We start from the raw sequence: 17771 nt of genomic DNA, 5'->3' as shown, positions 1-17771 counted from the left end.
AAAAAATAGTTATGTTGAGTTTGATTTGACGATAGTAATTTGTGTTGTATTTGCAAAATCTGATTGAAAATATAGCAAATCAATTCTGTAAGATGTAAACCATACAAAACAAAAACAACAGTGCACTCTTAAGCTAATACGCTTCTCTACAGAGATAAAACCTCGAACAATTTTCTATTCACCCCAATCAGTTTTTAGTATCAGATATGCAATAGGAAGTAAGGTGTCCACGTGACTTAGAGCAGCATAGAATCATAAAATGTTTAGTCCGACCTGTTTTGGGCCCATATGTAATTTGGCGTGTTATAAAAAGATGCAGTGAGAATAAAAAATATATTACAGACTCCCCCAACCTCGCTCCCTTCCCTCCCAACTCCGTCCTCCTCCTCTTCCCCTCCTTCCTAAAGTACTTCCAAATCCCTTTCCACCCTAGCATGATAATCATATTGTTTACACGGTTTTGTATTTATGAGTAGATGGCACACAACTATGATACTCGGTAGCAGTGTAAAATCATAATGTAATGTTAACGCACGTGGAGTTTTTAGATTACTAGTATGTGCAGTGGAAGTAAAGGTTGCAAGTAATAAACACTTTTTCACCAGTGCTTTTTGGTTGAACTTTAGTTTTGTGTAGTTTCAGCTGTTGTGTTATTATCGTTTAGGTTCGGCCTTTTCTAGTGCGTGTTTCTAGTTAGCTGTGAAGTTTCAGTTTAGCGAGGTTACTGTCACTGAAAAAGAAGATGAATAGTAATACTTAATAGGGCATTTTGAAGAATTGGTTATTGTTGGTTATAGAAACTGTCTCAATCTGTGGGGAAATTATAATTCATCTGAGTGTTAGGGTACGGCATAACCTGCAGCGAAGGGCCATTTGTTAAGCATTTAGAGTTCTGTAAAACTGCAGTTACAATTGTGCGAGATTATTTAGTTATAATTTGGGTCGACATCAAAGTAGTGGTACTTGCATTAAATTTTACTGCGACATTCGTGTGACAAAGTTTGCCCCAAAGTTGAATTGTATAGCGCAGTTTTCACTTTTCACTCTTCTAATATCGACCCCTACTACGTGTCCTACATATACTTCCAATTTCGAATCCACCCCAAGTTTTGCACAATGTACTGGAATGTTAAAAACAGAGTGATATATTCACTATATCCTAAATACAATCTAATGATATAAGATGGAAGATGTTATCTTGCGAAATGTCAATTTAATGGTTGCTTTAGCCAGCTTTAAGGTCGGAAATAAAAATATGTAACGTCAATAGTCAATACCAAACAAATTATCGAGAGATCGTAGCCTCGTAGTTTATTTCTGTGTTGCAGTATGTGCTTTTGTGTTTCTGATTTTCCAAAGCTTAGAACGTGGTATTTTCCGTCAGTTCCGTCCATTTTACTCAGTTAATTTGAAATTTAAGTGGTTTTTAAGTGGCATGGATGGTAATTTTCAGTGTTCTATAAGGTAATTTCTTATTTTATTTTTTGTGGGATCCTGTTATGTGTTTTAGTAAGTAGATTTGCTTGTTGATTTTGGGTGAAGAAGTATAAGACGAAATAAAAGATGATGATTCAAGATGCTCTATGAAAATTATAAATAAATTTAAACTCGAATAAACAAATAATTTGCCTGATTTTCTGCATAGAATGCATTACAACAAAGTTACTGACTGATAGAGCAACTGATGACAATGTGGTCCTAATGTAACTCATGGTCTCTCTTATATCCGCACCATCAAATAAGAAGAAGTCCAGCCAATCCAGTGGGGGACAGCGCAATCATATCGTGGTAAGTGAGGTCACATGGTGTGACGTCATGTAACGTGGTGTGACGTCATGTGCTGACTGCTGTGTGATGTCGCATGGTTTATAACATTGTGGTACATAATGTGTATCAGTGGTCAGGTTCAGTAATTTATACAAATCTACCTGCAAATATTCAGATACTCCTAAAACTTTGCATAACAGGTGTCAGGTATATTACTCACGTCACTAATGTTTTCAACTATCGAAAAACGAGAGGGGACCAAGGGCCCATAAATGCCCAATGATGCAAAAGCCTCATTATCCAGGAGAAAAAAAAAACATTTAGGAAGGTCTGCGTTACAAAACGGCTTCAATTTCTTTTAAACATTTGAGCCTGAGGTACCCAAGTACAAAGGTCTGTGCCAACTTTCAGGAGTATCAGAGAATTCGCAGGTAGGCGTGACCGTTGATGTTTTCAAATATCTGGAATAAAAATCGATCGCAAATCAAATCAAGAATAATGACATAAACATCATCACCACCTTTTAAACAAATTCTTTCTAATTCCTACATTAGGTACAACATAAATAAACTTATAGTTCGTAAAATAACAGCAGTCGACAAGATTAAAACTAAACTAAAACTAAAAACTCAATATTCGAGCTTTTCATCTAGAATTGAAACAAGTCCTTCATATTATGGAGCCAGGGCTGCATTCCATCCCATTACGTATTAATAATACTAAAATACAATAAAGACAAAGTTACAGTAAAATATTTAATCATAACATTATTTGTTATTGCAATCAACGAAATATATTTAATCACAGAATCTCAGATATAACTAATGTCACTCGTTTTAACTCATCATGCTAATAAGTTTGCTCATGCTCTATCCAGAGCCCTTGCGCAATTGCAGTAGTTGTGAAACAAGCGCGCCCGCAGTGGCGCGAAAGCACATGGTTAGGTGAACTAATAAGTTATTTTATGTTTTATTTCAGGCTGCAATAGACCACTCAAAGTACAACCACGCGTTTACCTACAAGCACAAACCGTACGGGTTTCTGTCACGTGACCGACCCTTGTATCCTGTTACCCTCTCTTTTGAGGAGATCCAGGTAACGTGTTACGTGGTGTGACGTCATGCCACGTGGTGTGACGTCATGCCACGTGGTGTGACGTCATGCCACGTGACCGACCCTTGTATCCTGTTACCCTCTCTTTTGAGGAGATCCAGGTAACGTGTTACGTGTTGTGACGTCATGCCACGTGCTGTGACGCCATGCCACATGGTGTGACGTCATGTCACGTGGTGACCTTTGTATCCTGTCACCCTCTCTTTTGAGGAGATCCAGGTAACGTGTTGCGTGGTGTGACGTCATGCCACGTGGTGTGACGTCATGCCACGTGGTGACCTTTGTATCCAGTAACCCTCTCTTTTGAGGAGATCCAGGTAACGTGTTACGTGGTGTGACGTCATGCCACATGGTGTGACGTCATGTCACGTGGTGACCTTTGTATCCAGTAACCCTCTCTTTTGAGGAGATCCAGGTAACGTGTTACGTGGTGTGACGTCATGCCACGTGGTGACCTCTGTATCCAGTAACCCTCTCTTTTGAGGAGATCCAGGTAACGTGTTACGTGGTGTGACGTCATGCCACGTGGTGACCTCTGTATCCAGTAACCCTCTCTTTTGAGGAGATCCAGGTAACGTGTTACGTGGTGTGACGTCATGCCACGTGGTGACCTCTGTATCCAGTAACCCTCTCTTTTGAGGAGATCCAAGTAACGTGTTACGTGGTGTGACGTCATGCCACATGGTGTGACGTCATGCCACGTGGTGACCTCTGTATCCAGTAACCCTCTCTTTTGAGGAGATCCAGGTAACGTGTTACGTGGTGTGACGTCATGCCACGTGGTGACCTCTGTATCCAGTAACCCTCTCTTTTGAGGAGATCCAAGTAACGTGTTACGTGGTTTGACGTCATGCCACATGGTGTGACGTCATGCCACGTGGTGACCTTTGTATCCAGTTACCCTCTCTTTTGAGGAGATCCAGGTAAAATGTTGAGCCAATCAGCTTACACTCGATCCACGGTAAACAGTACTTGCTGATCATGTTAATCTCTTGCTTATTTTTGGCAAACATAACGGTAACGTTGTCACGTGACATTGATGATAACACGTGTGTTACCATGGTAACTTAAACTCATCATCCTTGATCCTAGGAGTACGAGTTAGCATTCAAGAACTACGATGTTAACAAGGATGGTGTGATCTGCGTAGACGAACTGTGTGATTTGTTGGAAAGGGTACGTTACACCACGTGACACCACGTGATATTATCGAATAGATTTATTTTATATTTTACCAGTAACCTTGAGGAATGGGGGGTGGGTTGTTAATGTTATGTTAACAATAACTTTGTTCATTCAAGTGACAAATGGGTTTTTCAAGGTATAACGGTACATTATCCTGCAGGTGGGGCTGCGTCCCTCAGAGAAGGAGGTAGTAGAAATGATTAACTCAGTGGACATGAACAATGACGGTGTGCTTAGTTTCTGTGAATTTGTAAAACTAATGTCCCGCCAGCACAATCCTTTTATAACTCCTAAAGAACAGTTCGAGTCCGTCTTCAGGTTAATTTTTTACGCATCACATTTGATTAACTCGACAACTTGTATTTATTGTCTGAGATTCGTGTGAAACGTGATCTCGAGAAGTTAGGATGTGATCAAAATTTTGACGAGTCACAGATCTTGTTCATGATTGTTAATGGACTGACCCGGCACGCCTCTTCGCAGCATTTTGCCGCGGGTAATTTTCAATTTCGAAGAAACTTAGACTGTATCAATGACAATAGTATTATCCGTCAACACGGACTCTGAGGGGGTTTACGTACCATCTTCTCAGAAGTGGGAATTAAGGATGATTAATCACTCGACTGTCACGTGACTTTTTCAACCCGTTCTCTAGCTGGCCCTGAACGACTATTCGAAACACTAACCCTCTAATCTGATCCCAACCCTAACCCATTACCCAATCCTTAATCAATTCATACTAATTTCTATCGGTTACTATTGTAATGATTTTTTTTTTCTTTCATTAATTTATTATCTTTTACGATCACTATTATCTACTATCTGTAGTTTTGCAGCATGCAGATTGCAGACAATATATTTCACGATTAACTTCACTGATTATTTTATTTTCAGGGTATTTGACAGAAATAACAGTGGTCATCTGAGCAGAGTGGAGTTCAAGAATACACTCTTCAGTATAAGTAAATATTCAAGTATGAGTAAATATATATATTTATAATTATATAATTAATAATATCGGCAGTTATAGTATAACTATATCATATATATGAGTAATGAGTATAGTTATATCAATCCATGAATTAGTGTGAACAAAGGTATTAGGATAACACTAGATTTCTATAGTGTTCCAAAACTACCCCTCCCTATAATTATAATTATATACCGGAAGACCTGGCACTTAACTAAATTACCTGTTTCTACAATTCACCTCATTAAATCATTAGTTAATTTTATGTTTAAACTTCCTAACCTGCATCTTTTTACACAGAGGTGTACCTAATCTTCACACCACGATTCATACTGATTCATACTTAGTTTTGCACCCACGTCATTTTTCAATTCAGAGGAATAAATGTTATGAAGGGCATTTATTTCTATACAATTTTACGGTCAATCCCAGCTTTTCTCATGGCCAAATGACACTGCAAGCTCAGTAAGTATATCGATTCATGACAGTACTGCAAACTTCTGGGGTTTACAAGTTATCATTATTTATAATTTAATTACAGAAGCATGAAGACCTTATAGTCTTCCCTAAGGGCTGCAATCACCTTCGGGTTGCAGGTTGCATGTCTAGGTAGAGGAGGAAAAGGTGCAGGATTAGATACAATACAATATCATAAGTTAATTTTACTGTTGATTTCATTATATCAACTTCCAGGTTTGAGGATATCGGAGGAGGAACTTGACTCAATACTGGATAATCTGGACAGGGACAAAGATGGACTAATTTCTAAACGAGAGTTTCTGAAAGTTTTTATCACGGGAGATAACAGCGCGTGACATGACGTCATGTCACGTGGTGTGACGTCATGTCACGTGGTGTGTCGTCATGTGACGTGGTGTGACGTCATATCGTATGTTATGCATTATGATAAACTATTTTTATGCATAAGTCAAGGTATTTTACTAGACTGAAAAATAAACGATCTGCTTCTTTTTCTTTCTTGGCCTAGAAGATTTTCTCGATGAGATTTTTATGTTTTATCACAATGAGATACATAATAGAACTAATGTTTGAAACAATGACTAATATTGAGTATCCTAATTGTACTAATATTATCATTAATTAGTAGAATTTCAAACAAATAAAACACTCGAGTAATTCCATTTATAACATTCCAAATGTTAAGCTATTTACAGAATACTAAATCAATAACTGACTGCTGACGTAAATGATAACGTCACGTGGTGTTGTCATGACGTCACGTAATGTTTTTGTGACGTCAGGTAAAATTCAGGCAACCCAAAATATAATGCCCCAGAAAATTGGAGCTAAATAAGAATTTTGATGAAAAGAGCGTATTTTGTTAGAATTAGATAAAAATCCTAAAGTTCAGGACTTCATCTCACTCTCAATTACTTTAAATAATAATCATAATATGATGAGCTTACTAAGTAATATGAATACATTTGATAAGATAACTCTGAACTGCCTCCCCCGGAATAACTGCATGTAATGCAAGTGTTGTCATGTGAACTCAGATTCGCAACATTTAAACAAAACAACAAAATTACCAACTCGAGTTCACAAAGGAATTGTCACATAACAGACAATATAAATTAACAGGATTGAAACTAGGATTTGTGCCTGTTGGTCTAGGATTAAAACTAGGATTTGTGCACCCCTTTATATAGGATTCAACTAGGATTTGTGTCCGGTAAAGTTTTCATCTCCAAAGCGACTGTCTTCTCGTCAGTTGTCTTGCAGTTGTTGGATGAAGCATTCTTAAGGGCTGGGTTGAAGAAAACGCAGAAAAGTGGAGTGATGGCGTCTCTGTGCTGGAATAAGAGAGGGTTAACTTATAGTTATATATATATAGAGAGTATATATAGAGAGCGTGATAGTCAGATAGTGTTGACTTAATCTGTATTTTAATTCGAAGTTTTCTTCGTGTTTTACCGCCCACCGCCATTTTGTGCTTTATAAGAGTTACATTATTTCAAAGAAAGCTGGTTTTTGGCTAATGTTGTTTAATTAGAATTTTCATCTGAATACATGTGGAGTGTGGACCAAATACTGTGTGTGGATATCTGTAAATAATTGCATAAATATCATATCAGAAAGTGCAGGTTCAGTTTATGTTTTGTGCACCCCAAATTTCACACACATTAACTGTAGAGAAGACATTGCAACCTCGAGATAACGGTCCGCGTAACGTCTGGATGTAACGTCAAAGTCAAATTCTAATAAAATAATAACCTAAAACAGGCCCTGAACCAGCACTGGAACAGGCAACATCTCAGCATTGTTATCTAACATTCCGTTATATTTCACATAAATAATACGTGACTGTGCTGAGTGCTCCAAATTATAAAGGGCCGCAAATTTGCAAGTTAATTTTTCCGGCTTTTCTCGGAATCGTACTATTATTAAGCTCCTTAGCCGGTTTCTGCTTAATCAAGCAGCATTTGTGCTCCGGTTACTGGGTTGCTCCTTATACTGATTAACACTGTGACAACTCTCCGCATATGTAAGGCAGTAGGAAGATCATTGGAGAACTATCCTTAGCCTGATAATCTATTCTTACTATTTATAATGTAGTTTATATAGCTACTTTTTTAACGGTGACAGTTATGAAAATTAAAATTCTGACAACATCTTATCTTGTTGCCATGACTACAAGACTGAGTGTATTTACCCTAGTGTCCATGTGAACTGTAGTGGCGTGGAACGGGTCATCTACTACACTCTGGTTATCCGAAGGGTCGTAGGCTACCTGCAAATAGTTCACAGTGTCAGATGTAGTCCACTATACTGTGTATTGAAACATGCATTACAATGAGATATAGCCATTTACAAAGTACACAAGATATCCTGCCAATGACTGATAAAATTACAGACAAAAACATATTAAAGTTACAGAATAGAAAGATATGGATTACAAAATTCTCACCTTGCACAGCACTAGAGTATTGAAGTTTTGTTTTGTTTGGATGTGTCTGTCGAAATATATACAGTCGTGTGTTATCAGGCTGGTTTCTAACCCATCTGCAAAATATAAGGATTAAGAGAATGAAAGAGAATGCTACTTATTACTTACTGAAAGAGAATTTAACATACTACTAAGTGAAAGAGTGTGTAACTTACATCTAAGTGAAAGAGAATGTAAATTACTACTTAGAGAAATGGAAGGCAATTAACTACTAAGTGGAAGAGATTGTAACTTACAACTTAGTGAAAAAGAATGTAACTTACTACAAAATGAAAGAGAATGTAACTTACTTTTATCAGAAGCCTCATGTTCTCTGTTCATTGTGCTATCAGACCACAGTAAGTCCACCTTAACGCTGCTACTCGTTAGGCTCAATAACTGGTGCTCTCTGTAAATAAGTTTAGTTACAATTACCTCGATGACGATGATTATTAGTAACAATTATTAGCGGCATCGCTTTTATCACACGTTATGCACATGTTATGTAGCTGACTTTAAATAATGCGCCCTTAAATAACGATACAATTCGATTTGAAGACTGTAGCGCGCGCAGCATGGTGGCATCTTTCGTTGCTCAAAGTTTACCGCGCCTGACGTCAAATTCCCTCGCACATGTGATTACCAAATTTAGTAGGTACTAGTTTAGCAGGAATAGGAACTATTTGATATGACCTGGCCTTCATGAAGCAACATGTACAACTATAGCATCTGATGACTCACGAGCACTGTCCAAACATGTTATGAAGGCAGGATTACGAACAGGTTGGCATTGTCAACAAATTCTAAACCTGACTAATGGTTTAAGACCAACCTTTCCTAAGAATATGCGGGTAGTCCTGTTAAACTTACTAGGGCATCTCGAAACTTAGAATCACACAAAATGTAACCTCAGAAATTAATATTAGTCACGTCCTTGCACAGCTCACTTCTGCAGAAAGCTGCACTTTTAACAGCTGCGGTGACATTAGTTAACGTTAACGCGCGAGAATTTCAGTATTTCTTGCGAAGTAACTTGACTAGGCTTCTCACGAATCTATCAATACAGCATTTACTTAATTGCTCGCTAGTAACCCTCAAATTTTCTAGGAAAAACAAGGACATTACAGCGTATTAGAGTCCCCACTAACAGTCAAATTTGGAACTTAATCGTTATTGAGGAGTTACTTTACTGCTCTTTATTCCTTTAACTGTTATAATGGAAAAATATGGTCTTGTGAAATCAACAAGAATGGGCGTTTATAATTGCTTAACAATCTCATAACAGTCTTATACTTATAGAACCCTACCATAAATGTTAACTACACACTTCACTATACACTATACCCTATACACTATACACTATGCACTATACACTATACACTATACACAATTTACACTATACACTATATAATCTATACACTGTACACTTCACATCAGATTGTTTAAACTATGCAGCGTGAGCGGTGACGACATTACAATACTTGGAATTCCAGATCGTGTGTAATTGAAGGTAACTGGCGAGGGGTTCTAAAGAAAAGCACTAAGCTGTTAAAATATGTGGAGAGGGGAGGGGGGGGGGGGGCAACCCAATCGATACCGATTTGACTAAAAGTTTAGAAATTAATGTGCAAAATTGGTATTATTTTTCGGTCAAAATCGGAAAATAAGTATTTCTGACACTATACTCTATTGAGTTGAAATAAAGCTGTACTTGCTATTTAGAGGTCGGCAAACATGATTGTCATGTTTATTTTAATCATTACTTAACTTTAGCTGTTTTTAAGGCTTTGCCCGTCAATTTTACACTCTAGCCATATTCGCTTGGCTTTATATAAAGGGGACATCATTAAATTATCTTTACTTAATTAAAGTTTCTTATTTTTTTCCCCTAGAGACTATTACATTGTTTAATTTGATTACATGGTTGGTACAATGGCCTAGTCAAATATATGCTGGGAATATGAGAGTAGACCTCAGAATAAGTGCTGTGGTTTTCTCAGCTACTCAGTATGTCTCAAGATGCAGTCATTCCATTGAATATATTTAAAGCATTTTTGTGGTCTTTTTATGCTTATGAAGACCCTACAGTAGCTGTAAACTATACAGTATACACTACACTATACAATATTATACACTCTACATTCTACACTCTACACTCTACACTCTACACTCTACATGCAGCTATAATGGTTTGTCGTTCAGCGCTTATTTATTTCTATTTCCGCTCATTTGAGCTGCGAATACGCTTCCTGGAAAGGTATAGAGTATATTTCAATCGTTATTGTTTAAATAGTCCAATTATCCTTATCTAATCTCTATTTGTATGAAATTATTTATAGTGTTATATAATATTATAGTACACTGTACACTCTACATTAAGCACACTTCACATCAAACTATGCGGCATTAGCAATCACGACACTTCATAGAGTTCCAATACTTGGAATTCCAGAGATAGATCACTCGGCAGGGAATATTCGCAAGATGACCTTACGTCATGGTTTAGTTAACCGTTCAGTGAATCGAATCTCACCATGCGGTCATTCCATTGAATAGATTTAAAGAATTTTTGCGGTCTTTCTATCGAACAGCTTTTAAGCAAAATGTCGCCTTGATCCTAAGATAAGAGTGATCCATGTTTTGTAAGTTCCACTTCGTGAAATAAAAGTAAAAATGAGAAAATAAGAAAACTAACTTTGAGAACATGTGCCAAGAGTCCGTGTCCTGTATTCTAATAACAGAAGATATGTGTGTCCTGTGTGGTAGTGGTATCTGACAGGAAATGTGTCTGTACTCCTCGGACGTGGTGGCGAGGGTGTGGACTAGTTTGTTGTTCCACGTGGGAGGATACGTGTAGTGCGCGTTACAGTACGTGTTTTGTAGCACGTGCAGCGCGTTGTGATTGTCACGTGATAAGTATCGCTCCTTCTCCTGAAAATTGGCATTTAGAATTTAATTTTTAATATTTAATTGTCATAATGAGTTCAAGATACAACTTTAAAAGATATTATAGTAACTGTAGTTTCTGTCAACTCATGATGCGAAAGTGCAGAAAAGTTACCGACAAAAATTAGCATTAACAGAAGTTACATCTCCATGTTAATTATAAACATTAACAAGAACTGCAAACTAGAAATGTTAACAAACCTGATGAATATCATCGCACGTAACCCCGTGCACCTCTCTCTGTCTGATTACATAAGATCTAACAGCACCCGAGGAACTGTAGTTCGTTATCTTGTCGTTTATCAGGTCTATGTACCATTGTGTTCCGTAGCTATCTCTTATCGTTATAGCTTTATCTTTGACTGTACCGTTCTGAGTTGTGAGCATGTTTATTTATTGAAATTAATAAATGTTTTAAACTTTTAAACAGGTTAGATTGAAAAACAGCTCATCAGAATGAAAACACGTACATTCACGGAAACCGTCAAAACTTTCCAGGATAAATGTCACCACGTGACATGACGTCACACCACGTGACACTTCTTTGAAACTGACCTTACAAAGAAGGGAGAATGAAGCTAGGAAGTGTTGGAAGGAAGCTTTACCGTACTCGAAACATCTCCACTCACTGCCATCATAATACTCCCATATCCTGAACTGGTGCTTTGCTGACTGAGGAGACGGCCGTGTTAATTATACTAATTAGTTAGGTAATTAGTAATTAGCAAATTATTAAGATACGAATTAATCCCAATCCTCATTCCTTATTGACCATCTTGGAGTTACTGGTGATATTACGGTTACTAATGCTCCAAATTCCATCTACTCACGAGAATGATATTAATTAGGTACTTAAGCCGCGCCCACGTGCGTCACACAGGCTGAGTAAAATATTCCAGGTATGCGAAAGTTTATTACTTTCGTGTCCGACATTCCTTACTACTAATAATTACAGAAAACAAATTACACAGGACGACCCTCATGCAACATTTTTTCTGACGATTTTAAAGATTTCTCTATCTGATTTTAGGGTTGCCAGCCGATATTATCGGCCGATAATTATCGGCGATAATTCTCCAAAAATCGTTATCGATTATCGCGATAATTTTCGAGAATTATCGCGATAATCAACCACTTTTTATTAGGGAAAAATGGCACAGATTTTCTAATCTGTTTCTTTGTTTGTAGAGTAAAACCCCAGTGCTAGCATAATTTACAGTGTGATGGTATGCTGACGTGCTGTGTAGTGTGTATTGTGAATGAATTTGTGGCAATGAAAATTTAAATGTTGCGTTATCGCATCTAAGTAAGTAGGTGGATTGAACTTGAAGGTTGTATGCTCAGACGTAGAGATTGTTGTTTGTTGAAGCACAGAAAGGAACTCAGACTACAACAAGACTGCAAAAACCGTTGGAGCTCACTGTGCAGTATGTTGGCAGTTGGAGTGATAACTGCAATGCAGTGAACGACGTTTTGGTTGAATTGGAGCTAGGTAATCTAAAACTGGATGCTGAAAAGACTGAGTTAGTTAAAGACATTATCAGTTCTGTGTAAAAGAGACAAAAATCTCGCTCATGCAGAAGTGATTCTTCAGTTTATTGACAGCCGGAAAAGATATAATTGCTACATTTTCGATCTCTTCTTGAAGTTGATAGTCTACGTACACGATATGTTAAGAGAAAGATTGAAAGAACCTTAACTTTGTATCGCTGGTAACGTTCTAGAATTATCACGAAGTAACTTTAAGTCCCTGCACCAGCGGTTGTTCAAGTAGTAAGAGACAAACGGCGACTGGTTATCAGGACTTACAGGCCATTCGACAACTCGGTACCAATGATAGATACCCTTGCTCGGGAGATTGACCTATTCACAACTAACAGGCAGAAAACTGACACTATCTAAGAAATACGCCGTTCATTATATTATATCGTACCACGCCAGCAGACTTTTTTGAATAAACTATTTTGTAACTTGAATGAATCTTCGTTAGATATGCTGATTGTTGATTTTCTACATTTTATGCCATTTTGTTACTATATAATGATGATATTGCAAGGTTACATAGCATAGGAGCATAATACAATATGTAAGTACGCAGAGTGCAGACAAATATTACTTCAATTATCTTGCCAAATTTATCGCCGATAACCGATATTATCGCGATAATTTCGAAAAAATTATCGATTATCGCGATAAAAAGAATTGTACCGATAATGGCAACCCTATCTGATTTGTAGTTAGAGAATATGTAGTGTTTTATTTTTAGCAAGTTAGGTGATCCTTAGCATTCCAAGAATAAATCTGTTTAAAACTTAAAGTATAGAAACATTGAATGTTTAATTCATTTTCCACATTTAACACCATGATCTTCAGTCACAATTATGAAAATGGCAGTTAAAATCCAACTATGTATTTTAAACTATTACAACACTAGAAATCTGTTAAATCTATTGAGATCATGACATCATCATTATGCAACATTGAAAATATTTGTCACGATCAAAAGTAGCTCTCGTCCATGTCACACAAACTTTTCGCGAAAAGAGAAGCATAAAAAGTTTAAAGAAATGTTCCTAACAATGATTTTTTAAATAAAGTATGATTAATATGCGTAGACGAATCGTGATCAAAAGTTTTGTTTCCTAGCGAGAGAGCTGAATTCTGGGGATTGAAAAGATAATCGTGTAATGAGATTACCTCTAATTTTAAAAACGAATTTCTAAGAAATGCAATCTGCTGATCGAGATAACGCCAATTTACGATGTTTGTTTTTTAGGAAATTGTTGTGTGTATGGAAATAAAAGAAAATTTGCTAAATCTTGTCACAGTAGTACACAGTTAATGTTACAGTAGTACACAGTTAATGTTACAGTAATGTTACAGTAGTACACAGTTAATGTTACAGTAATGTTACAGTAGTACACAGTTAATGTTAAAGTAAAAGTGAGGGTTAGGTGAAATATTAAACCACAGACCAGTTTAAAAAATTGTTTTTTAACACCAGGAAAGTTTCCACGTTTCACCCGTACAACATTTTTTGATCATTTATTGCTGAACTCAGTAAAATTTGAAAACTATTTAAACATTTAAAAAGTATTTAATAAACAATTTGTAAATGAGTATCTGTAAATATAGTATCTGTAAATATAGTAACCGTAAAGATGGTAACTGTAACGATAGTAACTGTAACGGTAACAATAGTAACTGTAACGATAGTAACTGTAACGATAGTAACTGTAACGATAGTAACTGTAACGATAGTAACTGTAACGAAAGTAACTGTAACGATAGTAACTGTAACGATAGTAACTGTAACGATAGTAACTGTAACGATAGTAAATGTAACGATAGTAACTGTAACGATAGTAACTGTAACGATAGTAACTGTAACGATAGTAACCGTAACGATAGTAACCGTAACGATAGTAACCGTAACTATAGTAACCGTAACGATAGTAACCGTAACGATAGTAACCGTAACGATAGTAACCGTAACGATAGTAACCGTAACGATAGTAACCGTAACGATAGTAACCGTAACGATAGTAACCGTAACGATAGTAACCGTAACGATAGTAACCGTAACTATAGTAACCGTAACGATATTAACCGTAACGATAGTAACCGTAACGATAGTAACCGTAACGATAGTAACCGTAACGATAGTAACCGTAACGATAGTAACCGTAACTATAGTAACCGTAACGATATTAACCGTAACGATAGTAACCGTAACGATAGTAACCGTTAAGATAGTAACCGTAACGATAGTAACCGTAACGATGGTAACCGTAACGATAGTAACCGTAACGATAGTAACCGTAATGATAGTAACCACAACAACTCACTCTGGTATGGTGGGAGTGTTTTAGTATGGGATGTATAGTTTTGAGAGTACATCTGTCACATAAGCCGTACACGTATCTCATTCTCACGTTCTGTATTTGTTTCCCGTATATACAGGGAACTTCCCGCGTTCCTAACTGAAACAGAGGAGGGTTTTAAACAAATATAATATAAAGGGGCCCAATTGCAATATTTAGAATATTAGAATTATTATTAAATTTACTCTAATGGGGCCGGTTTCGACTGATCAGCGACTGCATACTTTTGCACCGTTTAAACTTTTGCAAATGCGATAATGAATCTCCGGCCGTAGACACGGGTTACACTAGTATTTAGAATATTATAACCCCATTAAAGCAAATACTGGGGTAGGAAAATGATGGTTGTGGTAGTTCTTGTTCTAGGGCAAATGGTGAGATATGTTTAAACGTGACAGTTTAAATTAGCTCATAAAATATTGTTATAGATCCACTGCCCTGGATACATTAATATATGCCAACCGGTTAGTTTGAATAATTATCTAATAGTGGAATAATTATTTAATTTTATACCATTGTTCTGTGTAAACTGGCAACACAGAACACAGTGACCGTATACACTGTATATACAGGTATACACTGTACATTATACAGCCAACCTCAGTCAAGAGATCTCTGAGGTATGTAACTTTAAATATCTCATCAGTAAAACTGTGTTTTGAGTACAGACAGAAAATATTCGAGCATTTTTCCAGGCACATGACAGACACGTGACAGAGATTAACCAATCGGTTTCCAGCAGTGACCAATCAAATCCTCGAATCACTGTCACGTGCCACAACAACTGGCTCTTATCCTTACTAGTAGCCTGTTACATGGTTCACCGTTGGTGTAACAAGTGCATGGTGTATTGTTATAGTAATCAGAAATAAAATACAGCCAGACACTGTGGAACCCCGTACACCGGCCCCGTCTATCAAAACTATTTAGATTTCTACTATTAGTCTAGGATCTCATTAGTTATAACATCAGATTCAAGCGGTTACCGTATTTTGAGGCAACATGGCCACATGATGAAAAGACCTTACCTTGATTAATGTGTATTGTGTAATTCCTTACAATATGTTAATTTGACCCGCTATCCCGTGTAACCAACAGTGTGGGTAAATAGGGAATGTGGAACCCCACCGTGCAACACTACAACACGTACACACGTGCAGCATATTTGTTAAAACACGTACGTATATTTTAAAACACGCATATATTTGTTAAAACACGTACACGCGTACACCACACAATGTACTAATCATGGTGGGATAGTAGTTGCCATTATAATTGCTGCGTATGTGTTATTACAGATATAAGAGATGGTTAGTCCAGCGCGGTATGTGATAAGGCAAGTGTTGCTCTCTCTCAGAGAGAGAGTGGCTGTTTTAAGAGATGTGTGTTGTATTGAATAGATCTCACAGCATGGTACGTGGTACGTGGTAATTCAATTCTCACAAACACGTGTTGAAATGAAGCTGTGGAAATGAGGGAGTTTAACTCCGCCCCCCGGAGGTTATGTTACTTGTAACCTGTAACCAGTACATTAGGGCCCTCACTGTAACCTGTAACCAGGACATTAGGGCCCTCACTGTAACCTGTAACCAGTACATTAGGGCCCTCACTGTAACCTGTAACCTGTAACCAGTACATTAGGGCCCTCACTGTAACCTGTAACCAGTACATTAGGGCCCTCACTGTAACCTGTAACCAGGACATTAGGGCCCTCACTGTAACCTGTAACCAGGACATAAGGGCCCTCACTGTAACCTGTAACCAGGACATTAGGGCCCTCACTGTAACCTGTAACCAGGACATTAGGGCCCTCACTGTAACCTGTAACCTGGACATTAGGGCCCTCACTGTAACCTGTAACCAGAACATTAGGGCCCTCACTGTAACCTGTAACCAGTACATTAGGGCCCTCACTGTAACCTGTAACCAGGACATTAGGGCCCTCACTGTAACCTGTAACCAGGACATTAGGGCCCTCACTGTAACCTGTAACCAGGACATTAGGGCCCTCACTGTAACCTGTAACCAGGACATTAGGGCCCTCACTGTAACCTGTAACCAGGACATTAGGGCCCTCACTGTAACCTGTAACCAGGACATTAGGGCCCTCACTGTAACCTGTAACCTGTAACCAGGACATTAGGGCCCTTATTAAGGCTTTATTCTCAAAAGACCTTTACATTTACCCTTACTTCTAATCTGGACCATAGGATCTTAAGGACTTTCAACTTAAGGGACACGTTCCATTATGATTAAAAGTAAGCAAGCTCTGTCACTACTATATTGGCCACGGCGGTGAAATTTCAGGAGTAGTGGAAGATTACAGACACCGTCGGTTTCCTATACCTTTTGGTGAATTAGAAGTTAAGTTGAGGCTAATTTTCAAAGGCTCCGGAGAAATTGTTTACAAGATGAAACAGCTTATCAGAGAATATCTTTGTATTTAATTTTCTCAAATAGTGGGTTTCATTTTTGTAAAATAAGGAGATGAAAAAATTCCCCATATACCATGATTTGGGGAACGAAATGTGGGGTACGAAATGTGGCGGTTTTTGGAAAAAATTCCCATATTTTCGTTCCCAAATCATTTAGGTCACCGGAATTATGTCAAACATAAATATGTCTCGAACTAAATTATAAATATTTAGTTCGTTCTAGAAAAAGCAGCCGTGTTTCATTAAAACCGCGTATATAAATCAAAACCGCGTACCGGAATATATAATATATATGTAAATATATAAATATAAACCGGAATATATAAACATAATCCGGTACGCAGTTTTGACTTGAGAACGGCTGGTAGCACCAGACATCTTAATATTTCCACAGAAATACGAACAGTGCGTTGTGAGCTGGAATGACTTATGACTATTTAAAATCAGTAGACCGCGTCTTCTGGAGAAGCCGGTGACTTGTCCACTTTTACCAGATAGAACAGTTATTTCGACGAATTCTGCTT

The 17771-nt window shown here is 37.5% G+C and overlaps 2 protein-coding genes across 3 annotated transcripts in view; one reads left to right on the top strand and one right to left on the bottom strand.

The window, feature by feature from the left end:
• Positions 1-1660: 1660 nt before the first annotated feature.
• LOC134824884 (calmodulin-A-like) lies at positions 1661-6094 on the top strand. Its single transcript, XM_063836865.1, has 6 exons — positions 1661-1788; positions 2746-2862; positions 3973-4056; positions 4226-4383; positions 4960-5027; positions 5729-6094. Exons 1-6 carry the CDS (start codon positions 1711-1713, stop codon positions 5848-5850), a joined length of 627 nt encoding a protein of 208 aa, XP_063692935.1. The 5' UTR covers positions 1661-1710; the 3' UTR covers positions 5851-6094.
• A 75-nt stretch (positions 6095-6169) lies between these two features.
• Positions 6170-17771, bottom strand: part of LOC134824883 (uncharacterized) — a 63197-nt gene continuing 51595 nt past the window's right edge. For both annotated transcript variants that reach the window (XM_063836864.1, XM_063836863.1), the window contains 8 exons: positions 14777-14911; positions 11484-11600; positions 11130-11300; positions 10678-10913; positions 8294-8391; positions 7965-8059; positions 7710-7787; positions 6170-6849 (listed from right to left, as the gene is read on the bottom strand). In XM_063836864.1, coding sequence (XP_063692934.1) covers positions 6709-6849; positions 7710-7787; positions 7965-8059; positions 8294-8391; positions 10678-10913; positions 11130-11300; positions 11484-11600; positions 14777-14911 — 1071 coding nt within the window. In that variant the 3' untranslated portion in view covers positions 6170-6708. The remainder of the gene's footprint in view (positions 6850-7709; positions 7788-7964; positions 8060-8293; positions 8392-10677; positions 10914-11129; positions 11301-11483; positions 11601-14776; positions 14912-17771) is intronic.

This window comes from Bolinopsis microptera, chromosome 13 (genome assembly GCF_026151205.1).
Source record: "Bolinopsis microptera isolate Bmic1 chromosome 13, MBARI_Bmic_1.0, whole genome shotgun sequence".
Taxonomy (NCBI): domain Eukaryota; kingdom Metazoa; phylum Ctenophora; class Tentaculata; order Lobata; family Bolinopsidae; genus Bolinopsis; species Bolinopsis microptera.
The sequence above is the reverse complement of the archived record's forward strand: the minus strand, read 5'-3'. Positions and strand labels throughout refer to the sequence as shown.